At 39.5% G+C, this 23,142-nt stretch overlaps 3 protein-coding genes and 1 non-coding gene across 6 annotated transcripts; 1 reads left to right on the forward strand and 3 right to left on the reverse strand.

The window, feature by feature from the left end:
• Nucleotides 1-1,447: 1,447 nt before the first annotated feature.
• On the reverse strand, nt 1,448-9,860 carry dnaja1 (DnaJ heat shock protein family (Hsp40) member A1). Its single transcript, XM_071526260.1, has 9 exons — nt 9,756-9,860; nt 8,900-9,051; nt 8,229-8,421; nt 7,178-7,282; nt 6,658-6,885; nt 6,410-6,524; nt 5,776-5,891; nt 3,503-3,603; nt 1,448-3,393 (listed from the first exon to the last, which is right to left on the reverse strand). The coding sequence occupies exons 2-9, from the start codon at nt 9,029-9,031 to the stop codon at nt 3,160-3,162; spliced, it is 1,224 nt and encodes a 407-aa protein (XP_071382361.1). The 5' UTR covers nt 9,032-9,051; nt 9,756-9,860; the 3' UTR covers nt 1,448-3,159.
• A 391-nt stretch (nt 9,861-10,251) lies between these two features.
• On the forward strand, nt 10,252-13,687 carry aptx (aprataxin). 3 transcript variants are annotated; one of them, XM_071526276.1, is made up of 7 exons: nt 10,252-10,691; nt 10,821-10,867; nt 11,107-11,382; nt 11,531-11,632; nt 11,779-12,005; nt 12,588-12,691; nt 12,779-13,687. In XM_071526276.1, the coding sequence occupies exons 1-7, from the start codon at nt 10,562-10,564 to the stop codon at nt 12,931-12,933; spliced, it is 1,041 nt and encodes a 346-aa protein (XP_071382377.1). In that variant the 5' UTR covers nt 10,252-10,561; the 3' UTR covers nt 12,934-13,687. The 3 variants fall into 3 exon arrangements, with proteins under 3 accessions (XP_071382377.1, XP_071382379.1, XP_071382380.1); XM_071526278.1 differs by having other exon boundaries at nt 11,573-11,632; XM_071526279.1 differs by having other exon boundaries at nt 11,107-11,193; nt 11,573-11,632.
• A 1,466-nt stretch (nt 13,688-15,153) lies between these two features.
• scpp1 (secretory calcium-binding phosphoprotein 1) lies at nt 15,154-19,630 on the reverse strand. The gene is made up of 9 exons (XM_071526285.1): nt 19,488-19,630; nt 19,067-19,121; nt 18,480-18,527; nt 18,050-18,103; nt 17,903-17,929; nt 17,740-17,781; nt 17,583-17,621; nt 17,336-17,395; nt 15,154-16,852 (listed from the first exon to the last, which is right to left on the reverse strand). The coding sequence occupies exons 2-9, from the start codon at nt 19,118-19,120 to the stop codon at nt 16,322-16,324; spliced, it is 855 nt and encodes a 284-aa protein (XP_071382386.1). The 5' UTR covers nt 19,121; nt 19,488-19,630; the 3' UTR covers nt 15,154-16,321.
• Nucleotides 15,560-15,633, reverse strand: trnai-aau (transfer RNA isoleucine (anticodon AAU)). The gene has a single exon. It is a non-coding gene; the product is annotated as a tRNA-Ile (tRNA).
• Nucleotides 19,631-23,142: the final 3,512 nt, after the last annotated feature.

Genomic DNA, 23,142 nt, shown 5'->3' on the forward strand with positions numbered 1-23,142 from the left:
CCGCAGCGCAGCGCATCACGTCATGATGTGTACACACAACTCCTCATGGATCCAACTTAACCAGTGCAGTTTGAATCCCCATTTTCATCTCTTCTGTCTCTAGACATGAAAATGCATGATGGTGAACTGTCGTGAAAACAGATTTGTAATAAAAACTGCCATTTGTTTGGGCATAAGCAAACAATATCAGGTAATTGATGGGTCAGTGTCAGTTTGTAATACTTTTGTAATATTGATTCAATGATACAGATGTAATGCCATAGTTCTGTCTTACGTGTTCCCTGCATGCTACCTCAGTACACTGTCTAAATATCAGTACACTAGAATACTTAAACAGTTTAAGTATTTCTTGAAGATATGCATGATGACTGGTGAGAAACCTCTACATGGATCTCCAGTGACACTTTCTGTATCCAGTGTGTTTATATTAACAGTGTATTCAATGTAGTCGCAGCCTGACTGTCAGTTTGTTGCACTGAAATGGTGTAATTGGTGTATTTGTGCGTTAGTACAATAAATATGCCTGCAAGGTGCCGAGGTACTGCTTGTACCAATATTTATCCTTTGTACTATCTGGTTACATCATTGGTGCAAAATTGTATGTTTGTTCATTACAGACTGTATCTTGTATATATCTTGTATATAACACTGAAGTTGGCAACCACTGTCAAAATGATTAACAATAAAATTCAAAAACTTTTACCGTTATGTCCTTATTCTCAGACCACATTACTGTGCTGAGCTAAAAATAGTAATTGTTTCATTAAGGTACCAAATTTGTTCCCTCAATGACAAATAACTAAGTCAGGGTTTCTGCAGGTTTCAGAAAGCCAAATTTAGGGCTTTTTAATGCTACCCGCAAAATTAACTAAGGGACATGGAGACCAGCTGTGTTTAGTGAAGCAGATACAAAGAAAAACAAAACCACGTTTTGCATATTGTACCACTGTCCCCGTTCTGTCATAATCTAAAGTGGACATGCAGCACAAAGAAACCTGTTATTTCAATCTGAAAAAATAAGGCCTTTAATAACTATATTTAAGACTTTAAGGACCTGCACATAGCCTGTAATTCAAGTCCATATCATCACTGCAAATTTTTTAACAAATCAGTGTTAAGAGAATTGTAACAAGTGGTACATTCTTTAGGTCCTGAAAGCTGCTTTCTATTGGCATTTAACTTTGTTGTCCTTAGTTGGCCCTGCAATATTTTATAATAAAGCCTACCTGATCTAATGACATGTTGCATGGTAGCTCTAATTAGCTGGCAGAAACAAATGGTGACTCCAAGTTTTCTGATAATGTAGCTATGTTCCTCAACCTTTAACAAAGCCTATAATTTCACGGTCATCCCATACAGCGTTTTACAGCGTAAAACGCAAACCATTTACAGAAATGAACGTCACTCCCACAAAACATTCCAATACGAAAATAGCATCAAACTGGATTTACTTTAATTATAAATTATGAGCATAAACAAGTAGTTGATTGGTCCAAATATGCATACAGTCAAATTAAGACTCTTTACAACACATTTGAGTTTTCTTTTCATTCAAATGTTGAGCTCCCCTGACATTATCAGCACTGATAAATGCTCATCTGTTTACAAGAACAATTCTGAACTGAACTGATCTGATGAGTCCCTCTTCTGGTGAGCATAGCTGTTAATTTTCAAAATATCCAAAGTAAAGCCACAAGTGAAACAACTGCATGATAAGTAGCTCTCAAGTTATGTTAAGGATAAGGCTTAAGAACAGGCAGACACTTCAATGAGGTATGCAGGTGTGCAAATTTCAAGTCCCTCCCACCCCAACCCCTTTGGCATTTACAAATTAGGACTAGAAACACACAGAAAACATGTTTTTTATAACTTGTTGGCCTGTATCAGTACAAACGCAGGTTAAATTGCTACTTTGATTTAAATTAGTCTTAAATTCCAGATGTAGCTTCTAAAACACACCAGAGAAATAATTGTTAGTGATATTTCAACTTAATAGAACATTTTCATTTTTTAATGAACACATACCTGACATGAGCTCAAGAACAGTCAACCTTTAACGAAAACCTAGGCATTAGCTACTCCTCTTCATACAACCGGAGAGCAACTCGGCAAGACACAGGGACGAGTGGCGAGTGTCTTTAAAACAGAGGGGAAACGTTTTACCATCAAGGCAGTAGATCTGTTACATTTCTCAAAAGAGTCGCTTGTTGCTGATGTTCAGCCTTTTTTTTTTTCCTGATTATCTCCCCAGCCATAACTGCAAACATATTTGGCTCATATCAAAGTGGGCTGTATATACACATTAGATGTATAACTTTTTGACAGGTTTTCAAAACGAAAGCAATTGTGTGACATCACAAAAAACACAAGATGGGAGCTCAAAAGTGAAAATGTTCGTCTAAACTGAAACATTACTTTGAACTGCTAATATACAATCGAGTGACTTGAACTTCAATACTCTGCTGCTTGAATCATTACGACCTTAATTGGATATTTTCACATCTTCTGGTCTCATACTCAACATTGTTTAGAAATAGCCCTTAAAGGGTACAATAGCTTAATTATTGTCACTCAATGCACATCAACACCACCAGCAGAGGATGGGGTCTTCACAAAAAATGAAATGAACCAATCAACAGGTGGTTCACAACAACAGCTGATTTCATAACACTATAAAAAAGTTATTTTTTTTATATTGGCATCGGTTTTAGTGTAACTGTCTAAAGCAGGCAGTTTTTGATTAGGCAAGAAGTTTTTCCTTCTTCTGAATGTCACAACAGCAGCCCTTGTCTTTAAATCAGAATGCTTCAGCCAGTTGATAGATGATGAAATTGGAGGAAAAAAGAAAAAAAAATTAGAATAAAGGTCCCAGAGATGACAATGAGTCCCATGCACTTGGATCCAAAGCTTGTTCAGTCCTGGAACTTTAACAGGATCGCTTCAATCCACCAAAGGGCTTAATAACAGTACTAAAAACAATCAGGAGGGCCTTGGGTCACAGCTTCAATATTCAGCTTGAAAGAACACTTCAACACGTTAACAGTTAAGATTTTAAGAGACGTAATAAAATAAAAAGTGCACAGAATTCCAAAAAGGTGCTTTGCTGTAGACGAGGGTTAGGCCTTAAGGATGGGAATGAGGCACAGGCCAGGTGTGTGTTCAAGAGGTCTGGCACTGGACACCCCCAGCAGTGGCGTAGTCGTCTTCCTCTGTGTAGTAGTGGTGATGGCTGCGTCTTTTCCTGTTCTCAAAGTCACAGTCCTCCAGGTCGGCGTAGATGTAGAGGTCATCGTCCATACTCTCCGGCTGCTCCGCCTCCAGCTTTACTGGCAGGTAGCGCTCCAGCTCTTTCAGCTTGTGCTTGGGGAGGAAGTTGGCTTGTGGGAACACCACCTGATGGAAACAGACACAAACAACTTCACTATGATAGCTGGACAGGTCAGCAGAACATGCTGATGATTGCATGAAATGTGTGTGTGTAAGATAAAGATAAACTTCATACCGAAAAGTGAATAATAAGGCGTCCCTTCTCAAACGGCCTACGATGCATGGGCATCCCCTCATTCTGGACACACTTCTTGTCTCCAGGCTTGATCAAATCCCCTGTGGTAAACAACAAGGGTCACCTGAACCATGAAATGAACAGACATTCACCAAATTTAATCATGTACGCAGTAAAAGCAGCGCTGTCACCAACTCACTTCATTTGCGTATAAGTCAATGCAGGGGAATGGGGTCATCATGGCTTTGGTCTCATTGAAAGTAATGTAATAAAATAATGGAGTTTTAGATTTTTAGGGTATTACAGTCAAGGCGGGGCGTTCTTTGGTAAAGGCGCCCTACACATTCTCTAAATCGTCCAACCCTATTTGATTTATAGGAAACATTTATTTTCTGAATATTTTGTCAACAAATCTCATGGTACTATATTTTTTGTTTTTATATGGAACAATTATCTGTATTATGTCGTAATGACATGGTCAAACTAAAATGGACTAACTTGGTTTGAGGCTCTTATCGCTACTAAGTTTACTCGTATACTAGTTTGGCTGATTAATTCAGGCCAACTGTCACTTTTATAAACAATTAATAATCAGTAGATGTGACTGACAATTGCACTCCATGGTGTTGAAAACACTAGTGTTCACCGACACTGTTGCACAGGAGCTGCAAGCACTAATCAAATTCTCTGGGTATTCTGTCAATATTCTATTATTAATCTGATAAATGTATTAGTAACTCTAGCTATTCAATCAGATTTAATATTATTTTGTGTATATTTCAGCCTTTACTTATCACACAGCTAGTGTTTCCTCTGGTGCTGCTCTCCTCTCCCTAACCGTTTGATATACACTGTTGTTCTGCTCCTCCCACGCAGAGAGAGCAGAGCATACTTGTTAAGTTTCTTTGACATGTTGCTGCTCCAAACTATGGCTATAACTATTATGTTAATCAGCAACTGCTGTATGATCAAGTATATATGAAATCCCTGGACCATATGTGTAAGAACCTTGACTTTAATTGATCTCCTCCGATATTATCTTGTTGTGTGTGAGCTTAACCAGCCCAGGTAACTGTCATGACACTTAACTGGGAAGAGACAGCAATGCTTTTGCAGTGTCTGTTCACCAGGAGAGAAATGCTAAGCTGAGCAGTCATTTAGGGGCCTACAAACTTCTTGGAAAAACGACAAGTGGGTTAATTGATGTCTTGGTACACTAGTCTCTCCTTAATATCCATCATTATGTTTTATGTGTCATGCCATATTCACTGCTACCGCCTTATATCATGAAAGTTATGTTAGCCTGAAATAGTTTTGTTTTATTTCAGTAGATTGAATTTGTTAAAAAATTCAAAATGCATAAATTTGAATTTGTCAGGCTCACATTGAACTAGCAAACTGATATACTGAGCCTTCTATGCAGCCCAGTACTATTAACTAGGAGACAATTCTCAACTTTTTCACCTAGTGGGAAGAATAAGGCCAATTAATTGGTTCTTAATATGAACAAAACACAATACCACATGCTTGTGGTCGGCTAAGTGAAGAATGTTAGCCCACTCCTCCAGTATAGTCAAGTTAAATTCATTGTAACTTGTGCAGTGCCTGTTCGTGCCACTGCTGCACAGAGCGCTGTTCGCTTGTTTATTCAAAGTTTATTAATATTGAACGTGTCGTGTGTCCAAATTGCACCAAATCTGACACTGCACGTCCTTGGGTCCCCAGCAATACACCCGCCAAGTGTGAAGTCAATCGGACGAACGGTTCTCAAGATATGCGACGGACACACAGACAGACAGAGATTCCTTGCTTTATAGCATGATAAAATTAAATTTGAAGCCATTGCATTGAATTTCCGCCTTACAAATTCAATTTTTGATTTAATTTATTCACAAATTTATATTGTGAATTCAGTTGTTCCATACAAGCATGACAAATGCAAATTTATGCAATTAAAATACAATATCTGCTGACACGAATCTCTTTGCATATAGTACATTCCATTCAGTGTTTCAAGCCCATAAATGTAGTTTTGTTGTGACCAATTATAGTAAATAATATATATATTTTTTCCTTATGATATTGGACTAAAATCCTTAATCAACCTATAATATATAATATATATATCATATATATTTAACCATAAACATCAACCTTATAAATAATATAAATGACAGAAAATCTCAGGCAAATGATAGGCAGCATGTCGGATCATCAGTTGAACATCTGATGAGTCAGAGGCAGCTGTGCAGTTCAGAGAAGATTTGATTTACCTGGATGGGAGGTGATGAGGAGGGTTCTACTGTCCAGTGTCTGAACGGGCTTCTGGAAACCGCACAAGGCCTCGACCAGCTGTAAGTCCATGGTCATGATCAGGTCCTCCCTGCGCCTGGTGACAACAGCAAGGACAAAAAGTGAACATAGGACAAAGAGTGAAAATAAAGCAGAGGCCATTTTACTGGATGACAATCAGACTGGAGGTTTTGAAAAAGCGAGTTGAGCTGCTACATAGCACAGGGCAACATAAAGACTACCTAACAGGGTAGATTTACTACCATAGAGAATACAGTAAAAACTTCACGCTGCCAGATTAAGTTTAACCAAGTTCAAACAGGCTGCAAAGTTAAAGAGGAAGTAAACTACAACCTTTACTTTACACAGGACAAGATGTTATTATCCCTTGTGCCATTATTCAAGGTGAGCATTCATATAGAAGCCCAATTCAGAGTGGGCCTCTATTGTTTGGTGTTGCAATGACCCATTTTCTCCTTTAGGGATCATTAATGTTCATCAACGATTATTTACCGGACCCAACAGCCTACACTTCTTGCATGGCTTTCAGCGGAAAGGAATCTTTCATTAATTCAACCAGCATTGATTATGTCATGATAACAATGAATCTGTTACCTGGTGAAACGTGGATGTTCTCGCTGATCCAAGACAATGATGATATCACCTGGCTCAAGCCCCGGCTCCTGGTCTCCCTCTCCATGGAAAACAATCTTCTGCCCATCCTTCATTCCTGTGCCAATTACGTAAATGGGTCAAATATTTGATTTTCGACTTCTAGGGGGTTGCAGCGCCCTAACATAGTGGTCAGTTTGATCTTCTAGCAGTCATGGGTGCATTTAGATTGGCTCTTCTTGCGCTCTCACCCTTGTCAATGTGGACCTCCAAGATCTTCTTCTGCCGCAGGATCTTCCGACCACCACATGCTTTACAGCGGTCCTTGTGGCTGATGCGCTGTCCTTGCCCCTGGCAGCTGTGGCACACAGTGGACACTTGCTGGACCATACCTGGTACTAGTTGGTGCAAGCGGACCTGCATGCCTGTGCCGTGGCAGGACATGCACATCTCCACCGCTCCTTTCCGACCCCCGCGACCTAACAAGGAAAAACTATCAGCACTCAGCATAACAAAGTTGAAAGCTGTTTTTGCTTTAGGTTCAGCTTATTAGCAAGGTATAAACTGTGGTGAACTGGGTAAGCATGGATTGGAGACCATTTACAAAACTGATGCTTTTTGTAATGGGACAAAGAGCCTTTTCACTACCCTGCCTGGGTCTGCTCACACTGAAAAGCCTGCCTGGATTACCAAATCGAATCCGGTACTAATACTGACTGGGGGCATGTTCTGCATGTAAAAGTAACTCACATTGTATGGCAAAGGACATACCTTCACATCTTTCACAAATAGCATTCTTCTGGACAGCAAGTTTTCTTGTAGCTCCATTATAAAGATCTTCCAAGGATACTGTGAGCTGATGAACAACATTCTTCCCTGGGGTTGGACAAAACAAGACAAATCACAGACTTTTAGCAATACTGTTGCAAGGAATAAGGTTGAAGGTTGATGTAAGATTTGTAAGATTATCAATCTTGATTCTTTAATATTTATTTCTTAATGTGATTCCTTGACAATTCCTTTCTTATTGGATCTCATATTACCTTTAGAGCACCCAAAAATAAGTTTGTACCTGATCTGATTGAAATTCTGCTACCAATCCCTAATTAATGAAAAATGAACCGTTCAAGCCACACTGTTTTACAATTGTGTTATTCCTAATATCCTTGAATCCAAAACTGTACACACATCACACAACTGTACACTGTATGCATTCAAGCGACTGAGGTTGTGACATGATGCGGTAAGCTAGAGAGGGGAAGCAAAGTGTTTACTTCAGTTTCCTGCCGCTTCCTTTTCTTGTAGCTGAGGAGTATAGCAGCACAGCAACAAAGAGGAGCGACACTTATGAACTATTCCAACATTTGTCATGATCGTTTCGCTGCTCTGTGCTTCAGCTACAAAGCAACTGCTCCAAAACATACACTCTGCTCCCCTTGACCTTCACTACGCCCCACAGTCACTCCCACACACACACACACAATGGAGGGCGAGACAATTCAATAAAACATAAAAAAATTGCTCATTTTTGTTTCATTCAGAAAAAAGGAAAAATGTTGAATTTATAAGGCAAAGTTGTTTCAATCCAGTCAGCACTGGAACAACATGGGTCTGGATTCCCTCCCTTAGCCAACCATCATCCTCCCAATTTTTTTGGGAGGATCAGCCATCCCAACCACAAGTGATGAGCTGCATTCTCTACATGTTTTTGTGTTGCATTATTCTCAAGTTAAGTTTCAAAATGTCAAAATAGAAATACAGACACTTTGTCAACAACAGTGAATGTACAATAGTATGTGATTATTTAATCTTCTTACTGTACCTCTTCTCTCCCGGTGCATCCGTCCACCTCCTCCAAAAAACATGTCAAAGATGTCCATGGGGGATGCAAAGCCCCCACCGCTGCCGCCGCCACCATTTCCTCCTTCCTTTATAGCCTTCTCACCGCCACGGTCATACACCTCTCTCTTCTTAGCATCTGACAATATCTCATATGCCTGAGAGATCTGCTTGAACTACAAAGAAAAGAAGCAACAAAAATATCACTTGTGGCAACATATAACTGCTCAAAAGGTATTACTCTCCTTGAGTTTGTGTGCAAAAAAATATGTTAAAGTTGCTTGCATTTAGTATTTTTTTATTTTTTGAACTCTAGAAATATTACTTTTATATTGCCTCTATAAAAGCAAAAGAAAATGTAGGTAATGGTATAACCTACCAATGGCAGTAAATGCAACATAATAAGTATTCACACACTATTAGATTTTTTCTGTTGTTTGATATTTGGACAGACCGTTGAGTACGTTTCAAGAATTTGCTTTCCACTTATTTTTAGTATTTTCAGATAAGCACACCAGCTACAAGAGTTAGGCCATTTCAATTGTTAGACTTATTAATGAGGAAATTACCATTACAATATCTACCATTAGTAAGATAGCAAGGCCAACATCAGCCAACGTTAATGTTATCTTACAGTGAGAAATAGCAACTTACCTTCTCTCCCTCTGTGGGGTTTTTGTCCGGGTGGTATTTCAAGGCTAGTTTGCGGTAGGCCTTTTTCAGTTCATCTGGTGTGGCATTAGGCTTCACACCCAACATGTCATAAAAGCCTGTTTCTTTGACCATCGTTGACTTACCTAGCTGACCTGAGGAGAGTAGAAGAATAAAATTAAATCAAACAAAACGTTTTGTTCAGGCAACATATTTGTACTGTTTTCGTTTTTTTTTTTGTCTCAGTCGGCAGGTCGTATTTACGGTAAATCCGACATGACCTGAACGGGGCATAAAGACTCGAACCGCAGTACCATTTTAGCGGCATGTAATCCCAAAACAAATTTCTGCTGATATTACTTTGCGTAGACACTGAAATTACACAAATGCAACTAGAGATTTAGAGACATTCTCACACATAATAAAAATATTTCTCATGTTCCCAATCCCTAGGGGCACAGGTGGTCCTTGAAAAAAAATGTTACCGCAGATCCCTGAGCTAACATGGGAGACTGTGGCAGTGGCAACCACTGTTACCATGGCATGACGGTTTCAGTTTTGTAAATAGGCTACGCCTAGTAATCAATGTTCACATTAGCAACCACCTAACTATATAAGCCACAATATGTTTATGGCGAAAACAAAAACCATAGCCTACGTAGAATTTTCTCAACGTTGGGCAACATACTAACGTTAGCATGCTAACATTAGCTCGAATAACGTTAACGTTAGCTAGTTACAGTTAGCCAATTTTGCTAGCTAGGCTACCACTGATCAGATCTCTTTTTTAAGTTCAACCAACAACTGAAGTGTGACATTGGTATAAACAATACGTACATTGGAATTTGCTGTGGCCTACCTCTTTAAAGACAAGTTTGAATTCAGATAAGTTCAGCGGAAAGACGACAGTCACTCACACGGTAGGCTCGTTTGAGATGACTACCTGCACGCCTGGGAAATAGACGAGAGTAGCCGAGTGCAGTCAGCCGAGGAATCAACAAGCCGAACACTCCCGACTGCACACGCACTGCTCTTTTTCTTCTTCTTCAGTTTTGTTTAACGGCGGGTGAAAAACAATTTTAAAGGTGCATTACCGCCACCCACACTCACTGCTCTAACGACACAGACCTTCACGTTACTTATTTTTATTTTAATGTAGGCATTGCAGCTGGCATTTATGGAAAATATTACATAGCGTTCTAATACAATAATACACGGACTGCTCATGGAGTCTTGGAACAGATATAAAAACTGAAGTTTCTTAATTTCACTGTGGGTGTGTGAGATAACTGTGATGAACCAAAGAGCGCTCAGCTCGAGGCGTTTCCCATCATCATTGGCGTTTGAGTGGAGAAAGCATGGATGTGCAGTCGAGTCGGCGGAGCAAGTCGGACAACTTTTCTAACCATCATGCAACGGACCAAACAGTCGCTGGTCAAAACCATGGATGTATTGGTCAAAACTGCGCAGGACTTGCTCATCTCAAACGAGCCTAACGACTGTCTTCCAGAATCTTCGATTTTACTAGGCAGCAAATCAAGGGTAAAATCTAATCCAGTGACGTCAATTTTATGCGCCAGACGACAACAAAACAAACGTGGATTGGCAAGAGTCGGTGTTTGTGCGTGTTTCTGTCAAATAAATTAAAGTAAATAGGATGATAAAATGCCTATTTGCTGGCTTATCAGCAAGGAGGGGAATCACAAACCCATTCAACTTCCTCACCTTCAAACAGTTGTCTTGGGTCGAGGTCCAGAAACGACTATTAAAGACAAAAAATGCTCTAGACAGCAAGGTAATATAACGATACATTGCTACTACGAGGTTAGCTAGCTACTTAACTTCTAAACCAAGTAAGATTAAAATATAGAAAGTGTTTGATAACAACCTTTAATCTGTGCAAATGTTATTCCTTCTCTACTAGTTGAGTTGAAAGCAGAATGCAACAAAGGGTATGTCAAAGTTAAACAGGTAAGACAAAATTTGCAGTGTGATACTAATAAGACGGAGTCATTCAGTGTAATCTATCACTCTTGTGTATTGTCTCCAAGCTGGGCTAATGCTGACCTTAATTAAATACCAATAATTGAATCTGTAAAGACCCTTTGCTGAACACAACGTTATATTTAAAATGCTTATGTTATTAAGGCTATCTACAGTAATACTGTTATTTACCACACTGTGTCTCATTTCCCATCCTTATTTCAAAGCTGGGGCTCAACCCCACCTATGTGGACTCTGTAGTGGTGGGTAAAGATAACGAGGTGAAAATGAAGCCTGGACAGCACCTCCAGATTGTCAATCAGCTCTACCCATACACCGTACAGTTCAAAGAGGATCCCACTGGGGACCATGTGGGCACCAAGAGACCACGTGAGCCTGCTTCAGAGGAGGAGGGGAACCATAGAGAGGCGTCAAGTACGAAAGTAGCTAGACCGGCAGAAAAGGTCTCTTCAGTCAGCCTTGGAAAGTCTACATCAACTAACGTAAGCTAAACTAGAAGTTCAGTGTGAATTGTAAATAAAGTGTGTGGGTGTGTACATTCTTGAAATTTTGTTTGAATGTTTTTGGTGTGTGCTGTGTTTTCCTTGCATGATGTGACTGTAGAGCCAAGGGCTACATGAGTATATTTAGTTATATGTACAAAAGAAACAAGTTACCCCAAATCTATTGCAGGAAGCAGCTGGACATTGGAGCCAAGGTCTGAAGTCCTCAATGCAAGACCCTAAGATGCAGGTAGTTATTGTAATACAGATTCACTAATCGTGTAATGCCAGTTCATGAATATTTTCTATGTCAGAAGATAGCTGGAGTTTTGGCTGCATGGTTTTCTCACTGAGTCTGCCTGTGAATATTAAATATGAGTGTTTGCATCTTTGTAGGTTTATAAGGATGAGAGAGTAGTGGTAATCAAAGACAAATACCCCAAGGCTCGCTACCACTGGCTGGTCCTCCCTTGGGAATCCATTCCCAGTCTCAAGGCCCTGCGTGGGGAACACTGTGATCTGCTGAAGCACATGCAGCAGGTTGCTGACCAAATGGTTCAGCAGTGCCCGGATGGTAGCTCGCTACGCTTCCGCACAGGATACCATGCCATCCCCAGTATGAGGTAAGGGATAGTTGTTTGGGTGCAATTAGATTAAATGCAAAACGCTCTTTGAGAAGAAGGTTCCTTGCTCTTCTGCCACTTCACAAAGGGAGAACACTGCTCTCAGTAGGACAATTCAGCTAAGACAGGTCTCTGGCCAACCTCACATGGACTAACCCAAAGGAAGCACTGGAGGACACGGATAACCTTAAATAGCTTTATTGTAAGATCTAGGAACTAACATTTAGTTTTCGTCAGAGGAGTCAAACAGCATTGGCACTCAGTTGTTTGGGTGGTTTAATTGGATTGAATGCAACACACTCTTTATCTGGCAGCTGTAATGCTCATTCAAACATGAAGTTCACTTATCAGCTGTGAATTAATAATAAATCAAAAGTTCCCAGAGATGTTGCAGTAGTTAAAAGCCCTACATATGGGACTAAATTTCCACCTGCTGGCCCAGGAACAAATCCCACCAGAGCCTTTGCTCTTGAATATCCAGAGTGTTTACTCTGTAGCTCATACTGTCTCAATATATCAAAACACTAAGGAGAATGGTCAACCATGGTCAATAACTAATTTTATATTCATGCTCATTTACAGTCACGTGCACCTCCATGTGATCAGCCAAGACTTCAACTCTCCTTGTTTAAAGAACAAGAAGCACTGGAATTCATTCACAACTGACTATTTCATAGATTCTCAAGGTGAGGGCAAATCTTCACTTTTTTTTTTTTTGTTTGTTTTTGGTTTTATAGATGCAATTACACCTACATTGTTTTTTTTATTCACAGATGTCATTCTGATGCTTGAAAAAAGTGGAAGGGTCACAGTGAAAGAAGGGACCAGTGAGTTGTTGAAACTACCTCTCCGCTGCCATGTGTGCCACAAAGAGCTCCCCACCATACCGAGTCTAAAGGAACACCTGAAATCCCACTTTCCCGTCTAAGAATGTGACCTCAAACAAAATGCAAAGCCTCAGATGTTCTAGTTTGTTGGCTGTTATTGTTTTCCATTCATATTTGTTTTCTACTGTTGTACAAAAAACATTTGCAATTGTATAATGGTACAGTATTTTGGATGGTAGCGCAATGTCAAAGGTCTTACCTGTTCCACCATCTTTAGCATTAGTTGCATTTTCAACCATCATTTGTCTGTATATTTGGGCAGAAGATCACCATGTATATGCAGGTCAGTTATACTGAATAGTGCATATACAGTACATTGATTGCTGACTATTCTATGGCATATGTCACGACAGGGCAGTGCTCAAATTATAGTTATTGTTCCTACATTTTCAAACATGTTTGAATATGTGTTAAAAGTTTTCTAAGAACTGAATAATAGCTTTTTTCCATTTAAAATTATACCAAAACAAACAGATGTTCTTCTCTGCAAGTCGTTTTTGATAGTAGAAAACTGCTTTTGATAAATTCAATGCAAATCAAAGAGGGAGGTTCCCAGAACTATTTTTACTAGTGCGTATGTGACCCACAAATTATGTTAATGCATTCAAGAAATCCTTGTATGGAATGATGTGTAAGGCATCATGCTTGAATTATGGTTCCACATATGGTTTCACATTTGTTGCAGTAGCCGAGTAAACGATTTTTGGGAGCTATATCCTGTAATTTGTGTGCATTTCTTTGTTTTCAGGGAGGAGAAAGAAAAATGTCTGACTATGACAAAACATTTTTAAAGACTACTGCAAACTTAGGTCCAGCTGTAGCTACATTAACCTGTTTCAAATAAAGCTTCAAGATCATCAGTTGTTTGTCCAAAGAGAAGACAGCTGATGATCAAAAGTTTCAAAGTAAATACACAAAACTTGCCTCATGGCAAAAAAAGTGTTTACTGGATAGTTATTATGTAATGTGTTATGTTTTAATTAGTAATCAGAATGATGTCAACCCGGTGCAGAGAAGTGTGGTGACTGAGTGGGAGAAGGATCTTACACATCTTTCACAAGTAACTCAAAGGTGTCTTTGGAGGAGCATGCAGTCTTACTGTCAGATCCACTGCTAAGCCCTGAAACCAAAATATTGTTTATGTCTCTCAAACATTTGGAAGTCTTGTAATGCACGTTGCCAAACAGTCAGTGCTGTTAGTATATTCACATGGAAAAAACAATTGGCTTGGTGCTGGAGAGAGCCCATGATTCCTTGTACTATTGGTAGAGGTTACCAAATGACTGAAGCTTGTTAAGTCTTATGTTAACTACTGTATGTTGGACAGAGCCTAAATATGCATGTTTACAGCATTATGGAATCACAGATGATGCACTGTTGCATGTTATCAAAAGACACTGTTGTCTCTCCACAGACATCACAGTGAGTCTCACTGAGTACAGACTTTCAGGTGGAAGTCTTCCTGACAGGGTGGTACCTGTGGCCCGAGGCCTTGTTTCAGTTTACTACAGGGCTCTTGTGAACCCACTTAATCAACAGTGATCTCGAATTTTCCTCACCAGGTGTGATGTTCAAATGTGAAATTACCTACACCAGAACATTCTGGTGTGCAGTGGTTTAACATTGTTTAACAGGTTGTTGTTTTTTTTCCTGAAAGTAGCATGAACTGTTAGTGTGGCACATTGTTGCCTTACCAGAGCAACAAAATGCTGTATGAGTGGGAGGCTCTGTCTTATCCTCTGGGTCTGAAAACAGGGCTATGGAGAGAGGAGGTAGTTTAGTGTTTATTGCAGTTCTATAACTTTGCAAAGGCCTATTACAGCAAAGGGTAATATAATAGAGATTTTTGCATGTGATTTATCGGTTTGGTTTGGCATGTGTGTGGAAACTGTGATATTTTCTTTAGTATGTTTATCCAGAAATATTGATCAGTGACTATCTAAAAAAAATGTAGGCCTACTTAAACATGGACTGATTTTTCTTGGTGGTTGCTGAGGCTTCATGTTTAAAAAGGCTGTAAAAACAACTAGCACCATTAACTTATCTATAGTTAGCAGGTTAGCAGGTCTAAGTTATGTATGTGAAATAATTAAATAAATCATTTTTACCAATGAGGCATTAAGAATGACAGCAAAACATCCTTGCTGCTTTCAATTTATTGTACAATTGAAGAGCAACATCTAACAGAAAAAAAAAGATCAAGCTTATTTGACTTCATCCATACATAATGAAATACCACTTTAATATTTCTGTTAATGTCTGCAGTAGGCTACTCAATATTGGGTTTATAGTGACCGTGTCGTTCATCATGGTATTATATCTCTTATGCTATTTATATAATGTAGCCTACGTATTCAAAGTTTTGCTGTGACACTTATACTATCCTCCTAAAATTCATTTTATGATTACTGAACTTATTTTTCCGTCAGGGATGATTTTCCAGCAACTGGAAGCCATTTTGACATTTGGCCATGTGCTAGTATTATATTTATTTTGTCGCCATCCAGTGGCTGTTTCGCTGAACCTCTGAATCAGGTGTTGACTAGGAAAAACAACTCTAGGGTCTAGACTTCAACATCCTTAGCAGTGAGAAACTACTGCATCACACGAAAAAGAAGAATTTACTGGAATACTTCGTATCAAATACTATATACTATAAAAGGCGAGTGGCCAGTACGGGGATCGAACCCGCGACCTTGGCGTTATTAGCACCACGCTCTAACCAACTGAGCTAACCGGCCATGTGTAGCTGAGCCGTCATGTCTATATATCACATAGCTATAGACTATGCAAGGTAAGTAACTCCAAACGAAAGACTACAACATTGTTTCTTTTAAAAATCTATCTTTATCGTTTAAAACTAACGCGTTTCGACATATTGTCTTTAGTACATGTAACAGGTTGGCTCCTCCTTTTCTTCAAAGCATCTATACTTTACAAAGTACTTTACTTACATTGCAATGTATACTTTACTTTGCAATGTATATTTTTGTAACTGCATGTAGCCTACTTTGACAAAGACAATATGTCAAAACGCCTTTTTAACACTAGACTAGAAATATATTACTTTCATCAGTAGGCTACCTCAGGTCACTACTTAATCAAAATAGACAACCATCACAGCCATTACGATCTTCATCATATTTATTTATTATTATCAAAACAAAGTAACAAATGCTTTATAACTTTAGGCTACATATAATGGATAAAAACCTATGACGGACAACAATCACATAATTACAAAGCACAATTAGCACATAAAAGTTTGTCAAAATCAACAATCAGAAGCAGTGAGTAAGTGTTTAAAAAGACCAGCAAGTTCATAGTATAAAGTTCATATAGTGGGAAAAATACAGTAGCACTGTGTGGCGTGTGTGCACAAACAGGTGAACACCAGTAGACTGACGTGCTTTCTAAAGCGTAATGACATCATCTCCTTAAGCTTAGCTCCCTGTCATCCTCCTCTGGCACCATCAGATGACCCACAGGGTGATGGGCGTCGTCCCCTATGTCCTGGAAGAAGTACTCCTCGCTGTCACAGTCGGTGCTGTCGGCTCCCTGCGCGCAGTCTTTGGCTCTGACCTGTTCAAGATCCGCGCTGTCGCTGGCGTCGCTCTCCTCTGCGCTCTCGCTGCTCTCTCTGCTGCTCTCTCTGCTGCTGTCGCTGTTCTCGCTGGTCTCGTCGCTTTCACTGCTGGTGCTGTCGCTGCTCTCACTGGTGGCGTCCGTGATGCCGGCAGAGTCGCTGGTGTCGCTGCTGTCGGTGTTGCTCTCCACCAGGGTCAGGTTGGTGTTACCCTGAGCGGTGCTAGCCCTCCATCTAAACGCCGTGCCGGTGGAGGGGTGAGAGGCCTGGGTCTGCTTGTTGCCCAGGTGATCTGACTGACCTTTGACCTCCGTGCTGCTGTTGTCCTCAGCGCTCAGGACTCGGACGACACTCGCAAACACTCGGATCCAACCCTGTTGCAATGAATGAACAGTTAGAGTTTTTATATCTCTTCTGCTATCACTAATATTGCTATTCAGATTCATAGTTTTGCTGTGATATTTGCATACTATCCTGCAAAAAATCATTATAGGATTACTGAAGTTGTTGTAGGCTACTTCCTTTGGTATTATAAGGTTCTATCTGACCTTTTTGTCAAAACTGAGTTAGTCGCATGAACCTATTCTATGAATGCCTGTTGACATATGTGTGGTATTTTTTGAAAATAATGATTTTTGAGTCTAATTTCTAAAACAAAAGGACCCATCTCCATTTAACTCAATGGATGCGGAAAACTTTTAAGATCAATATCTCAGAACTATCCTGAAGGCAGATAGAACCTTATAATTCTAAGCTCAAATGTGTGACCCTTGCACATTAATCACAGATCACATCTCACAGATTAAAAACAGTGTTTGTCAGTGAAAGTGTGTGAAAGTGCAGACTCTTTATCTCACCTTTCGAAGGTTCTCCTCACTGCCCAGGCTGTTATCTTGGGTTTCTCCCATAGTGAGTGTCTGTGGAAATGAAGAGCGAATAATATGAGGTTAGTGGCAATCCGAATGATACTGTACCATACATAAACCAGTCAGCAAATACACCATGAATCAAACCAGTGAGAGTGATGTAAACCAAAGAACAATCCTAAACAAATCCCATGCCATGCTCATTTGTGTTTGATGAAATGATTGTATTTGGTCTTACCGTGTCTTCATCTGATTCACTGTCGCTCTCCTCTGAAGTCTGTTTGTAGGAAAGAAAGAGGCAGGTTTAGAAAATGCAAGATGCAAAATGTAGATGTAAAGTTTTATTCCTATAGGAATTTAATAGTTAGTGCAGCCCAAGTGCTGATATAGCTCACCTTGTCCTCTGATGTGGATTCTAATGACTCAGACTCTGAACTCTGGAAGAAAAAAAAAAACACATTTGATCAGGAGACTTCAAACATTTTTTAGCACATAAGGCATCATTTGATTTTTTTCTCTCTTGAGCTGTGGAGAGGTTGAGGAATCAAAACAACTCACTTGATTTGAGGTATTTTCTTCAGAGCTCTACAACACAAATGGGAATAGATATCAGTTAAGGTTGGAAAACAGATAAAAGCAATAAAAAAATCTTCTGTGTCAGTAAACAATCTTTTACACCTCATTGGCATCTTTTTTATATCCTACCTGGAGCTCTGAGGTATCACTTTCAGATGATTGCGAATCAGATAAACTTAGAGTCTGGGAAGAAAAAAGAAAAAGATGTCAGCAAAAACTGCAGTGCACTTAATGATACCCTGCAGCTGCAAACATCAACATCCTCACACTCATTTAAGATCCATTCATGTCTATCATTGTCCTGGCAAGCTCTTGCTGCATGTGGGTGTGGACGCTGTAGTAAACAATGGTGTCTGAATTCTCTCTGGAGGTTTGATGAGCTTGTGAGTTACCACAACAATTGTGAGCTTTTCTGCTGAAATAGTATTGTGTCAGAGGAAGGCATTGTGATTGCAGTCAAATGATTTATATCTGTTACAGTGTCCAGATCCTGTTGCTCAACCCAAGAATCAAACAAGACGAATATTGGATATTGAACTGTATTTCCAATAACACTCACCATGTTTGTTTCTAGCCCATTTGGTTCCACATCAACATTGTACAAAATCTGTCAGAAAAGAAACAAATATGGTATTGGCAAAAATAAATAAATATAACAAGTCTCAGATGCCATTTCAGAATATCAGCACATGCTCAGTGGGGATTTTATCTGGTTAAAACGCGTCAATGCCGTGCTCTGTAAACTCTTGGCTGACCACTCCTGCTTGTTGATATACAGCAGGTATTTTCACAATGGGAGACGATGATCACATCACAAAAGAAATCTCAAACTAAAAGAAACACCATGGGATGAAGATTATTCTTTTGAGTTGTTATGATGGTTATAATTGAAAAGGGCCATACATGCAAGAAAATGCTCCCACATCAGTACAGAGTCACCTGAAGCCTTCAAGGTGGGCAACTTAATGCTGGTGTTTATTTTGATCACGGCCTCGACACTTTATACAATTAGCATACTAGTATGGAAAAAATAATCTGTAGAATCAAGTCATCAAGTAGAAATTCAGTTAAATTTGCTCTGAATTGCATAATGTTTACATTTACCAGTTTAAGTTAACATTTTTATTTTGAGGGTAGCATACTTACAGGGTTGGCAAAGACTGCTCCAATCAGGCAAAATGTTACTATGGTAACTTTCATTCTGTAACAGACATGTAATTGACATTGTTAACAACATTGCTCCAGCACCTGAACTGACATATCTGTAAATAAAAACGTATCTTACGCATTTCACTTCAATAGATAATATTTATTGTCCCCAGGGGGAAATTCTTTTTGCAGTTCAGCGTCAACATAAGAATTAAAAACACATAAGAAGCGTAGAGAATGTGAAGTGAGTGACAAGAGAAATGAAGCTTTGGAGAAATGGTAGCAAAGAGTAACAATACAGAAAATGATAACATGTAGTGAGAGGTGCATACTGCACCACACATTAACAGAGTTATGAACTAAAACACACCCAAAAAGGCATTTTTATGTTACAATTAGTCAATGAACAATCAATTACCTTTTTGTCCTTTAGAATCAGAGGTAGAATAAAGAAAATGTAGCTGGTGGTCCTTGCGTAGTGCAGGCTGTACAGCAGCAGATTGCAGCACCAAGTGCCTATACTGTGCCACGTATGGAAGCTGGCTGTTGAGACAATAAGAGCGCAATTTGTGGATGTGCTGAGGGAAACAGAGAGGACTATATAACCAGCTGCAATTAACATGTTGCATCACTTCCTCCCAGATGTCTGTCGACATGTGAAGGTGTTTCTTGAGGTATTTCTTGCCAATTCTTCCGGAAACCAAGCATAAAACAAACACACTGGCATAATGAGGATTACACCCAGACACACACACACACACACACACACACACACACACACGCACACTGTTGGTCGCTTCATTCAGTCACTACATTTCCTCCACCCCCTCACTGTCTTAAGTGAAATATAATTTAGCATCCTAAACCATAGGGTTTGTGGCCAGTTGAAAAAACAAACTCACCCACTCGCAGAGGAAAGGAGGGCCAGACATGAACATGTTGATATCCGGTGGAATGGTTGTTTTTTTCTTTTCTATATAGCCTAGTCTACCAGTAGTTGTAGTTGTTTTTATTGTGCAAGGTCTAGTGACCTGAATTGATTGTTTGAAAAAAATGCAAGAGAAAAAATCTGATCCAGATTTATTCCGGTCTTGTGAAGGTAACATGTTAAATGGCTTTTCAAAGAAGAGGTGTAAGCCTATGTAGGCTGGCCACTTCAATGGTACATGACACTTAAATCAAGAACAAACAAACTGTAGTTTCATCGTGGTCCATTTAGCAGCCAGTCTTGAGGTGGAGTGCCTTGCTAAATGGCAGAGCTTAACTAGCTGTTGAGATGGCGGGAAACAGAGAGCTAAATGCCTGCGACAGTGATGCTGTCTTTTTCTTTAACTGAATGAAACCATATATTTGTAATCTACTATACCTCAGTGTGCATGGACAAAGTCTCCTGATACAGTAGAAAGCCTATATGAAGACTAGGCTACTACATTTCCTCCTTGGGATTCATGCTTGTTTCCGGGATATCCTTATTTGGTTCAGCCTAAAATAAGCCTACAGAATATCTCGTTTGACCTCACTTTAGCATCAGTCATTTAAACTATGTAAATGGAACATGTAATTACACCGAATGTTCGCCAGTCTGGAGCTGTTCACGAAACCACAGCTACAGTACCAGTCATTGTAAGGTACAGCTTTAGAACGGGGAGGAGCGAGGAGATGATGATTGATGTTGCTTATGGCACACAGACAGGAAGGCAACATTGTCTGCACATTTGCCCTAAGGTTGCTTATGTTTATGATGTATTGTGCTTTTTAGTCAGGCATTTTATGTGCCTACATTATCAATTTTCCAAATGAGGCTGCCAGTAATAGTAAGTAAGTTAATAAGGTAATAAGTATGGAAGACAGATTAGTCAAAAGTGGAAACAGTCACCAATTAGTTCAGTGTTCTTTGAGAATTCTCTAGAGCATGCTTGAATATTATAGACTGATATACCTCAGAGACAGCAATATAATTGTTGTAATGACCATATTAACTTACTCGTGTCTCACAGTCAGTGCAGATGATAATCGTTGCTGGAAATCTTCTGACATGACTACCAGCCATTAGTATTAGTATATATCACTGACATTGAGACATGAGTACATTGGGTAGCACAGCATTTTATAATAGGAAAAAATGTCCAAAAGACACATTTTACAATACTGAACCAACACTGTGGAGAACGTCAAACTGGCTGTCAGATGTATCAGGGTTGACAAACCTGCCTGCTGTCATTTCAGTGGATGTAACTATCGGAAGTTAATGGTGTCTAAGAAGAGTTGCTGACAGATATTGCTGTCATAATTTTCACTTGTCATGTTGTCACTTGTCATAAATCTTATTAGTGGCTTAAGAAACAGACTTGTCACAGAGTGACATCTAGTGGCAAAAAATGTTCATTGATCATTTCAGTGATTATTTCAGTCATGACACAAAACCATATTTCAGTGATGAATAGCACAGTCACAGTAATTGCATTATACCAGAGAGTAGGTAGATATGAGTAGATATGTACAAGCAACAAAACAAATGAATACAGTGCCATTTATATTACTGCGCAGTCACTGCATGTAATTCTATTCCCAACATCATTATACCCAACACTATCCATATGAATGTGTTACTGTATAACAAACTTGAATTTATTTAGTCCTGCATACAAACTCTCTCCCTCTCCCTCTCTCTTTCCCTCTCTCTCTCTCTCTCTTTTTCTCTCTCTCTCCATCATAGTCAAGAGACCCTCCCTATGTTACCCTCGAAAAAGCATTGGCACCATAGACCCAGAAAAAATGTGTGTGTGTGTATGTGTGTCTGTGTGTGTGTGTGTGTGTGTGTGAGAGAGAGAGAGAGAGAGAGAGAGAGAGAGAGAGAGAGAGAGAGAGAGAGTGTTGGTCTGTGTGTGCGTGTGTGTGTGAGTGTGTGTGTGTGTGTGTGTGTGTGTGCGTGTGTTTGTGTGTGTGTGTGCAGCATGCTAGTTTGTATGGACAGTGTGAGCGCTGTCTTGAATACGAAAGGACATCTTCCCAGGTTCAACACAGGCATTTATCTGTATTTGTTTGGGATTCTCAGTTTTCTTGCAACTGCCAACCTCAGGTAATGTGTCTGTCTAATGACTTTTCAACTGTTTTTAAAAAGATAATTCTTTGATGATCAAAAAGGGGTTTGACTAATTAGTGTGTATCTGACTGAAATCCAACTGTGTGGTATATGCAATGACTGCTAGCATGCCTATACTATAGCCTCTTTTGTAATGACCAAAAATGTGCTTTGCTGCTCCCCAATGACATTGATGCCTTGCATTATTGCCGTATATGTTAAGAGATAATGACCATATACACCATAGACAGTATAGACAAACTTTAGATATTGCTGAATTAGGCTTGTGCATCATCCATGTATGAAAGCATGTTATGTACTCGAAAATACCCTCTTAAAGATCATTACAAGTAAAGTTTAATTCAGATTAAGAGATAAATTTTTCCCTATCATGTAATATGGGTAAAATATTACAAATGAAATGTGAATATGTGATATTTGTAACATTGCCTTAGAAATAGAATTGTCAAGATATAAATAATTTTTAGTGATTTATTTATTATCACTTTGGTGAATTCTCTCATTCCCCCTTGCCTGCACCCATTTGGGCTCCACTGGGTCCGACCCAGGGAGCTATTGTTCCCCTGGACAGGCCCAGTAATGTCTGCTTTGTTTCCATCCAGAGAGACAAAAAGTTTGTGGACTTAGTCAACTTTTTCCAGTCTGGTAGCTTCTGATGTTTACTTTAGTCTCTACAAGCTCTGAATGTGACTTTTGAGAGAGGGGCGCATCTCAGAGGCCTGTAACCTTGACAACAGTGCAGGCTAATCCCACAGCTCTCCTTGTCATGAATGTGTTGGCAGCATACAGATGCACTCAGTTGCTTTAACTTTGAAAGGTCTGCCAAGTCCACGTCTTGTTGTGACCAGTTAGAAGTCAAGATATAAGACAATGATCAGTTTCTGAATAGGTTTTGAGTTGTTTTCTTTATTAGTTTCTGATGTGTTTACAACATCACAAGAAGCCCAGGGCTACATTGACTGTCTAATCT

This window comes from Centroberyx affinis, unplaced genomic scaffold (genome assembly GCF_046629955.1).
Source record: "Centroberyx affinis isolate AG114_WGS23_722 - 3 ecotype Tasmania unplaced genomic scaffold, CSIRO-AGI_Caff_v1 ptg001396l_1, whole genome shotgun sequence".
Lineage (NCBI taxonomy): Eukaryota > Metazoa > Chordata > Actinopteri > Beryciformes > Berycidae > Centroberyx > Centroberyx affinis.

Excerpts from the sequence above, each read along its gene's own strand:
- dnaja1 (XM_071526260.1), bottom strand. The coding sequence starts at position 9,031 with ATGGTCAAAGAAACAGGCTTTTATGACATGTTGGGTGTGAAGCCTAAT. Across the intron at positions 3,604-5,775 it reads CCTCATCACCTCCCATCCAG|GGGATTTGATCAAGCCTGGA; the intron begins GTAAATCAAATC and ends TGTTTACCACAG. Across the intron at positions 3,394-3,502 it reads GCCTTATTATTCACTTTTCG|GTGGTGTTCCCACAAGCCAA; the intron begins GTATGAAGTTTA and ends TGTTTCCATCAG.
- aptx (XM_071526276.1), top strand. The coding sequence starts at position 10,562 with ATGCCTATTTGCTGGCTTATCAGCAAGGAGGGGAATCACAAACCCATT. Across the intron at positions 12,006-12,587 it reads CATGCCATCCCCAGTATGAG|TCACGTGCACCTCCATGTGA; the intron begins GTAAGGGATAGT and ends GCTCATTTACAG. Across the intron at positions 12,692-12,778 it reads CTATTTCATAGATTCTCAAG|ATGTCATTCTGATGCTTGAA; the intron begins GTGAGGGCAAAT and ends TTTTATTCACAG.
- scpp1 (XM_071526285.1), bottom strand. The coding sequence starts at position 19,120 with ATGAAAGTTACCATAGTAACATTTTGCCTGATTGGAGCAGTCTTTGCC. Across the intron at positions 18,528-19,066 it reads GAGCAGTCTTTGCCAACCCT|ATTTTGTACAATGTTGATGT; the intron begins GTAAGTATGCTA and ends CTTTTCTGACAG. Across the intron at positions 17,396-17,582 it reads GTGAATCAGATGAAGACACG|ACACTCACTATGGGAGAAAC; the intron begins GTAAGACCAAAT and ends TCATTTCCACAG.